Here is an 8611-nt window from a genome sequence, read left to right as displayed (position 1 = left end):
GACAAAGTTTTGGTTTTTTGAGAAATAGCTGTACGATTTCATCCTCAAAAAAAATGAGATCGGTATCGGATCCGCTACTTGCTGGGCTTGCTGGGCAGCGGCCGGTTTGCCATCCTGCAGACGACGGGGCTGCAGGGGGCGGTGGGGGGCTCGGCGCCGGGTGCGCCCGGGGGCGGGTGACTGGGCGGCAGCTCGCAGTACACGTGCACCTTGGCGTCCGTGGGCTCGGCGTAGTCGCAGAGCATGGCGGGGACGCCGGGGGCGGGCCGGTGCGGGGTGGCGGGGACGCCCGCGGGGGCGGCCACGCTGTGCAGGCTGGCGAGGCTCTGGCCGATGGAGCGCAGCATGTTGGCGGCCGGGCGCGCGTGGCCCACGCCCAGGCGCTGCGTGTACACGTTGCCCTGGGGGGCGCCGCCGTTCCCCGGCCCGAGCCGCCCGCCCACCAGCTTGTCCGGGGAGGGCGCCCGCGTGCCCACCGACGCCGTGCAGCGGCTGCCCCGGGCGCCGCGCGGCCGCGCCGACGGCCTCTGCTGCGGCCGGATGACGTCGTAGACGTGTTCGCCGTTGTCGGCCTCCTCCTCGTCCATGTAGCTGTCGAGCTCCTCGTGTAGGTCCGACAGCGACCGGTGGTTGGTGTTGCAGCTCTCCTCCACCTTGATGAGGTCGTAGAGGTGCTCGATCATGTCGCGCGCCTCGCTGTAGTTGTCCGGGTCGTCGAGCTTCTCGCGCAGCGTCTGCAGCAGCTCCTGCGTCAGCTCCTCGGGCAGGGTCTGCGTGGCCTTGTCCTCGCACGGGATCCAGGCGTCGTCGTCGTCGTCCTCGTGCAGCGTGAGGGTCGTGACGCCCGTGCCCGTGGCGTGCGAGTGCTGGCGCTCGTACTCGTGCACCGACAGCCGCGATATGGAGCGCGCCGACGAGGCCGAGACAAGCCCGCCGCCGGCCCCCGAGGTCTCACTCATGCCCAGGGTGCGCAGGCGCGAGCACAGCGCCGTGTACGAGCAGCGCGACGAGCCGCCGCGGCGCACGAGCCAGGCGGCGCCGCTGACGGCCAGCACGAGCGCCAGGCTGGCCACCACGACCACAAATATGCCCGCGAGCACCTTCTTCTCGCGCTGCAGCCCGGCCTCGAAGTTGAGCGCCGAGTCGCCGCCCTCGATGTACGTCGTGGTCCCCGGCGAGCCGTCGACGAGGCCGCCGCCGTTGGCGCCGCCCAGCGACTGGTCGCCGATGTCGTTGATGTCCTCGTCGACCTCGCATGGCGCGAGGCCCGCGGTGCAGACCACGGCCGTGTAGTTGGGCATGGCGGTGGCGCCCTCTGGCAGGTCGAAGCAGCTCGCCTGCCGCTTGTCCACCAGGCAGGAGCTCGTGTTGAACAGGAGCCCGGCCGGCACCCAGGGAAGCCAGGGCGCGGGCGCCGACACGAGCTCGTCCAGGAAGGCGTGCATCTGGCAGTGGCACGCGCGCTCGAACACGTTGCCGCGCACCTCCGCGGGCAGGAAGGGCGGCGGCGCCGAGGCGTCCCCGTCGTACGCGCCCTCATCCCACTCGTCCTCGGCGGCGGCCGCCTCCGACCCCGAGAAGGAGAAGGCCCTGGGCAGCGCGCTCGTCACCACGTTGTCGGTGAAGCGGAAGCGGTAGGCGTCCACGCCGGGCGCCGACCGGAAGGGCGCTTGGAAGGCGAAGGGCTCCAGCCACGCGAAGGTGTTGTTGTGCACCTCCATGGAGTTCCACTTGTTGAGCGCGAAGCCCCGCGACCGCACCCGCTCCAGCACGGAGTGGCGCAGCGCCACGGCGGCCACAGTCAGGTTGAAGGCGCCGCCGAGCACCTCGTACAGCCTGGCAGAAGAACAACAGGGCGTTAGTCGTGGGGCTGGCGGTGGGACCGTCGCGATCACCACCTCGATGTACTTACTTTGAGTTGGAGATGGTGAGGTTGTTGACGGCCGAGCTGACGGCGCCGGACGACACCTGGTGCAGGCGCGCGCCCCGGATCTCGAGCGATAGGATGAGCGTCCTGGCGCTGAAGGCGCCGCCGTCGAGGCGGTGCACGGACGTCTCGAGCAGCCGCACGGCGCGCATCTGAAGGGCGCTGTAAAAGGACAAGTAGAGGTTAGCAGCGTTCAGAGCACGATGTAGAAAACCTCTACATCGTGGCTCAGAGGCACGCACGATATGATGCGCGGAGACAGCTACGCACCTGAAGGCGTCCCTCCGGATGGCGCGGATCTCGGAGCCGACGATGAGGATGTCGGCGAGCGGCGACGGGAAGGCGTGGCGCGGGATCTCGGCCAGGACGACGTTCTGCATGAGCACGCTGGCGAGCGGGCCGGCGCGCTCGTGCACGTCGCGCAGCGCCAGGGCGTGCTCGTGCAGCTCGAGCCGCGCCACGTCCACGAGCGAGAGCGCGCGCAGCCAGGACAGCGCCGAGCCCTGCACCACGACGTGGCCCGTGCGCGCCACGAGCGCCGTCAGCGGCGCGCGCACGTCCAGGAACGCGTCCGTCTCCAGCACGACCGCGTCGCAGTCCTCGATCTGGAACAGACGAACACACACACCGCCGGCTGAGTAAGGCATAGGCAACGCGATGGCGGGCGCGCCGAAGGGTTTGCCTAACTGTCAGGCGCTCCCCGCGGCTGGATACCCAGCAACTAGCACTATCACCAACTATACATCGACAGTCACGCCGCAGGATAATTTTTATTATGATTTATACGTCATTTTTTTCGAGCCAGCATTTCGGAACAGGCGGGGAGGCCAGGTACGTCGTGCGCATAGCAGGGCCAGGGCGGCCGGTGTGTGAGCCTCGAGCACGTGGGGTCTCAATATGAAGCAGGGGCCTCGGCCGCCCCGCCCCGCCCCGCACGTCCCGCACGCCGCAGGCAAAAGCGAAGGGGGAAAACTTTGCAGCGTGCGGCCCTATTGTGTCGCGAGGAGCCGAGCAGCCACCACGCCCGGGGGGCAGCATGTGAGGGCCGTGGCGTGGCGTTGCGTGGTTGGGCGGGGCGTAACGGCGAGCGCGCGGCGGCGGGGCGGCGTTCAATGCGGCCACATTCTGCATTCCATTGATGGCTCCAAGACGGGGGAGGAGGCAGGGGAGAGGGGGGGGTGCTCGTCGTGGGGCGCGCTGTGGGGCGGCGGCGCGGCGGCCCCGCGCGGCGCGGCTCGCCCTCAAGTATTTCCGCTCACAAGCAGACACTAATTTCCCGCCGAAGGAAATGCCGCGACCGCCCGCCACGAAAACAGAGAATGGCGCGCGCGACACAAGGGGAGTCTTAATGAATTAATTGATTTGCTGAGAGGCAATAATAATAATGAAAAGAACACAGGAGGATGAGGACGACGACGACATCGGGGGAGTGGCCCTCCGCGCGTGCTCGCGACCGAAAATAATAATAAAACTCGTAATAATAGCGTGACGATAGGAATCCCCCGCCCGCCGGCGCACCAGGAGGAGAGTGCAGTACATTTTCGCACCTCACGGGCGATAAATTCACTTTGATGTCCCGCTGCCACCGCTGCGGTTGGTATAAGGACGCCATGGGAGGGAGGAGGAGAGACATGGGCGGCAGCGGCGGCGCGCCGGCAAGCCACGCACTGCCCAGCCCGTTCTATTCATGGCCCTGGTCGCGCACACGAGGTAGCCGACCAGCCCGCAGCGCAGCCCGGCCCGCATCCCTTATTGAGGCGGCGGGGCGGGGCGAGGCGGGGCGGGGCGGCATTTCACTACATGGCTGCGCTGTGATTTATGCCCCAGGAAGGGGGCCGTCCGTAAGCACTCGACGTGTACGCGGCGGCGGCTCGGCATGCGGCGGCGGGCGGCAATTTAGGCTCTCCTCAATTTTGTTGAAAAAGTACCTAATAAAAATAAAAACGACTCGTACGTGTAAGTACCGTGTTAAAATGATAAAGAATCAAACCCGTCGAGGTTTCCCTATAAAATTATTCAATAAGAAGTGAACCCCCGCCTCGCCGGTTGGGCACCAGGGTGTCGTGTCCAGGGTGCGCCTGAGAGTGACTCGCCGTCGCCGCTGCAGCTGCACCGCCATGAAGTAGTGCCCCCTCTCTCCTCGCCGTCGCCGTGGAGGGTAGTGAGAGAGAGAGAGAGAGAGAGAGAGGGGTGCGGGACTTTGCCAAGTGTACGACCGTGCCCGCGCGGCTCACTCGGACTTGGCCGGGATCCAGAGAGAGACTGCGCTCTGTGCGCCAGCCGTGAGGCACGGCGGAGAACTCGCTTCCGAATACGTCATCGCCCACAAAACTATACGTGATGAACGGCCCTGTGCCTGGACCGGGCTGGCCCGCACATCGCGCTTCAGATCGGCAGATTGCCCGCCTCGGTTCGCATTGTCCCGTTCCGCCCGCCGCCCCGCCTTGTTGAGCCACAGGGCCTAGCTTTGTGTTGTAGTATTCCGATGGTACTTCACTATAAAATTAAGGGTACACTAACTTGTCTGATTTTTCTTGATTTGACTTTTTCTGATTTTTTTGTGCTCTTTTTTTTCTAACTTTTTGATTTTGCTGACTTGTTTTTCTTGTTAATATTTTTTTTCTTTCTGATTTTTTCTGACTTTTTCATATTTTTTTTTACTCTGATTCTTTCTGATTTTACTTTAGTGACGTACATGATTTTATTTAGTGAAGTAACCCTCGGTGTGCTCTGTACTAGTACGCTTACGCGACTCAACTCACCTCCAAGAGCAGGCCCCGTCCGGCGGAGAAGCCCTGGCCGTCGCTAGAGGCGTTGGTGAAGGCGTGGTGGCGGACGAGCAGGCGGCGCAGCCTGGAGAAGGTCGCCCGCTCCAGCAGCTGCAGGTGCGCGAACGCCTTCTGCAGTAGCCTCACCTCCACCTGGCCGCCGCCCGCCACCTGCAGGTGCCGCAGCCTCGCCGGCAGAGACGCGTCGCCCAGCGTCACCAGCTGCTGCAACAACAGACAAAAACAAGAACAATTAGCTCCTAGTTTAATGTAACTGCGATTACACTTTTCAAAACGTTTTCTACTGAATCTGCCGCGCCATCTGCAGGCGGTCATCGGCGGGAGGTGCCGTTTTAACTGGCGCTTGAGCTTTTATGGGCCTGACGTGGACGTGACCGCGCAGCGCAGGGGCCTCCTATAGCGCAGAGCTGGGCGGAGCCGTGCCGAGCGGCCGTGCGTGCAGCCTGGAGTACTTTCACACCTCGCGGATGGCGCCAGAGAGACTCCTGGGCCTTCCATGATGGATCACCTCTGCTGCTGCTGTGTGTGTGTGTGTGTGTGTGGACGCGTGCGTGAGAGTTGCACTCCACGGGCAATCAGTGCGGGGCATTGTGTGTGTGTGTGTGTGTGTGTGTGTGTGTGTGTGTGTGTGGTGCGGTGTGCGCACGACAACCCTCGCGGGCGGGTGCAGTGTGATAGTGGTTGGTGCTTCTGCTAATTACCCACCAACCCGCCACCACACCGCGTTTGGGGGATCAAGAGAGCAAAGGGATACCGCAATTTTTAAAAACTTCCCCAGAAACAACACCAGCAACAACAACTACGACGACAACAGCAGCAGACGCGGCAAAAAAAATCAAACGAATCCCTTTTACTTCCATACATTGTCCCAAAATCAATAAAAGAAAAGGTTTCATAAAAAATGAAAACACTTTTGATACTCGATGGTTCCAGTAGTTACGAAGGCGATCCTTGCCGGTCGATACGGCCTAAACATGATGGAGTCGATTGGCTCCTCCATCCCCGTCGAGTCAAGCCGGCCGGCCTTACAATCAGATGACATTTCTATTCCTCGCGAGTGAAATGGACGAGTTAGGGCGGCCGCGCCCTGCTCCTCCACCTCCCGGAGGAGGCCCCGGAGCCCTACAACAGGTTTCTTTGGGAACTTATCTGGCCTGGACGGCGCGGTCGCTGCTGCCGGACGGGACGGCCCGGAGCCGGACGAGTAGTACTCGGAACAGAGCTTTTTTATTCTCAGGCGCAGGCCGGGTAGCAGCGACCGTTAGGACCAGCGGCGTGGCGTGGCGTTTATAGGCTCTTTAACCAAAGAGTGGCCATCCTCAGTCTCGCCCGTACCCCTCTCCCTTTCCCCCACGTTTTCTCCCTCGCTCGCTATCACCCTCACACGTTCCACATGCAGCAGCAGCAGCAGCAGCCCCGACATGGAGTTAGCATCAACATGAGACGATTCGGAATAATATGAAAGTTTCTGGTGGCGACGCCGGCGGCGGCGCGCGGGGAGGAGAGAGAGAGAGAGAGAGAGAACTCAGGGGATGGGGAAGCGGTAGTTGCGGGTGGCTAAGTTGCCGTCCCGGAGTGCTACTGTGGCGCACAGGCCGCGCGTGCTGAATATGAGCGCGGCGTGGCGTGGCGGGGCGGGGGCGAGTTTCGCACGGGGCGCCGCGCCGCCGCCGTCTTAGCTCGGCTTGTCGGCGGGGTCCTCCCCTTCCCCCCCCCCCTCTCTCTCTCTCTCTCCACAGCCCCCAACTCTCTCTCTCTCTCTCACTCTCTTCCGCCCGCGCCACCAGTTGTTGCTTGTCTTGTGCATTGCCCTCTATTGTCTCGTGCACCAACGAGGTTCCACCCGCACACCCCGCCCCGCGCCACGCACGTCGCCAACATGGCTAATAGCGTCGCAAAGTTAGGCCCCTCTGGTGCGTGCGCGGCCAAGGCTGCTGCTGTCTGCGCTCTGCGGCCTGCATGCACCATGAGCTCATGAAAGAGTTTGCGTGTGTGTGAGAGAGAGGGAGAGGGGGTGAGAGAGAGAGGCGGGGGGTGAGAGAAGGTTGAGGGAGAGAGAGGGGTGGTGTAGGAGTGTCTCCGTCCACTTATACGTCCCCCTCTTGCTCTGAGATTAGCAACAGCAGCGGGAGCGGGCCCGGAGCTCGGCGGGACACCACACCCGCTCCCGCTCCCCCCCCCTCCCCATGTCTACCGAAACCGCCACCGCGCTAGGCCACGCCGCTAATACAGTATTCTAATCGTTTGGACCGGGTCCAGGACGCCTCCAGGCGCGCCTCCAGTGTGGCCGGCACAACCGACCACGCGACGCTACGGCAGCGCTTCTGAAAATTGACGACCTGCTGCTACTGCCGCTACTAGGAGCCTTCAGCGTTCCACGTTCCACTAGTGTTTTGCAACCAAAGCGTTGTCCAAGGCGTAGGCGTGGCTTCCATCTCAATAAAAATAAGAGGGAATTTTTAAAAGAATTCTACTTTTATTCTCTAATTTTAGTCGAAGAAGTTTCAGTGCTTTCGAATTGTCTCTAAATATTTTAGATTTTTCACCCTTTTTTCTGGAAAAGTTATCAAATTTTCCCGGAAGAATTTCGGACATGGATTTAATCCTTAATCGCAAACGTAAATTTCAAAGAGCAGACAATATACTCAAGACTTTCGCTATCGAGGTCTTCCTTACCAGGGCGCCTGATGAGAGACGGTAGGCAGACGCGCGAGCAAGGCTGCGTTGCTGTACAGTCTACCCACAAAATCCCCACGGGGTTTTTCAGCCGCCTTGGATTCGGGCATCAGATCAGTCTTGCTAAGGTGAAAAGGATTTCGCCTCTCCCTCTCTTGCCCTCTCTGCCCGTCGGTCTACCCTCCTCTCTCTATCTCTTCTCTTTCCCGTGATGAATCAATGCATGAACTGGTCCTCGCTCCTTCCCTCGAAGCCGCCGACCGACTCCCCCGGGGCTCTTCCGCGGAGCCACTTCGAGGAGGAGTGATCTCTCGGTCCAGCTTTGCAGCATCCACACGGGAGAGGAGAGGAGAAGCAGAGGCGATACGATTTCATCCGGCGACGCGCCCCGGAGCCATGATGCTGCTGCTCTGGACCCCGCGAGACGACCGGCGGGACAGCGATGAGGGGAACGGGTTATTGGTCGAGCACGACTGTGTGTGCCGCCCGGACGAGTGGCCCTCCGCGGAGCAATTGTGTCCACGCGGCGCGCGCGCGCACACACGCACGCACACACACACACACACACACACACACACGCGTGTGATGCGTTTACGAGGAGCTAAGCCCTCACTACTGGTCCAGTAGTGGTCCAGTCGTCCTTGAGCACAGAGAGGGACTGGTACCCGCCGGAGCTGGATCCGTGTGAGGAGGAGGGGGAGGGAAGAGGAAGAGGGGGAGGGGAGAGAGGGAGAGACGAGAGGGAGAGAGGGAGGCGCATCAAAGAGAGGCGTATAGAGGCTGTAAGCCGAGAGGGGATTGAATCCTGCGCGAGAGCCAACCACTTGTCGCGGTGGGGCGTGGTGCCCGCCGCGCCACGCCACGCCCTGCCACCCCGCACACCTAGCCGATCTATAGATGTGGAGCGCGTTTAGGAGGAGGAAAGGGGAAGAGGAAGGGGGGGGGGGGATCCACGATGAACGTTAGTTTGGCTCTCTGTGATTACGCGCGGCTGGAGGAGAGCTGGCCGTCAGCTGCTCATGTGAGGACGCTCGCCAGGTTCGTTATTTATCACTCTCTGCTGCTCGGCCGTCACCGGCGGCACGTCCCGTCCCGCCAGATGGGGGCCGCCGCGGCCGTGGCGGTGTCTAGTGGTGCGTCCCACTTGGCACTCGCCGACCGGACCGGACCGTGTATCCGCAGACTATTTTGTACGAGATATAGGCACACAAATAAATAT

General features: G+C 61.9%; 1 protein-coding gene across 1 annotated transcript; it reads right to left on the bottom strand.

Moving 5' to 3' along the window:
• Positions 1-6: 6 nt before the first annotated feature.
• On the bottom strand, positions 7-5046 carry LOC113212942 (uncharacterized). Its single transcript, XM_052268593.1, has 4 exons — positions 4690-5046; positions 2198-2532; positions 1913-2089; positions 7-1836 (listed from the first exon to the last, which is right to left on the bottom strand). The coding sequence occupies exons 1-4, from the start codon at positions 5029-5031 to the stop codon at positions 75-77; spliced, it is 2616 nt and encodes an 871-aa protein (XP_052124553.1). The 5' UTR covers positions 5032-5046; the 3' UTR covers positions 7-74.
• Between the last annotated feature and the right edge of the window lie 3565 nt (positions 5047-8611).

The sequence above is a fragment of the Frankliniella occidentalis genome, unplaced genomic scaffold, assembly GCF_000697945.3.
Source record: "Frankliniella occidentalis isolate FOCC.00 unplaced genomic scaffold, Focc_3.1 Scaffold72, whole genome shotgun sequence".
In the NCBI taxonomy this organism is placed as follows: Eukaryota; Metazoa; Arthropoda; class Insecta; order Thysanoptera; family Thripidae; genus Frankliniella; species Frankliniella occidentalis.
This window is presented reverse-complemented; position numbering and strand designations above follow the sequence as displayed.

What these genes read in the sequence shown, in the direction of transcription:
- LOC113212942 (XM_052268593.1), bottom strand. Translation starts at nt 5,031, where the DNA reads ATGACCGCCTGCAGATGGCGCGGCAGATTCAGTAGAAAACGTTTTGAA. An exon ending in ATCCGGAGGGACGCCTTCAG is followed by an intron (nt 2,090 to 2,197) that starts GTGCGTAGCTGT and finishes GTCCTTTTACAG; the next exon opens with CGCCCTTCAGATGCGCGCCG. An exon ending in CTCACCATCTCCAACTCAAA is followed by an intron (nt 1,837 to 1,912) that starts GTAAGTACATCG and finishes TTCTTCTGCCAG; the next exon opens with GCTGTACGAGGTGCTCGGCG.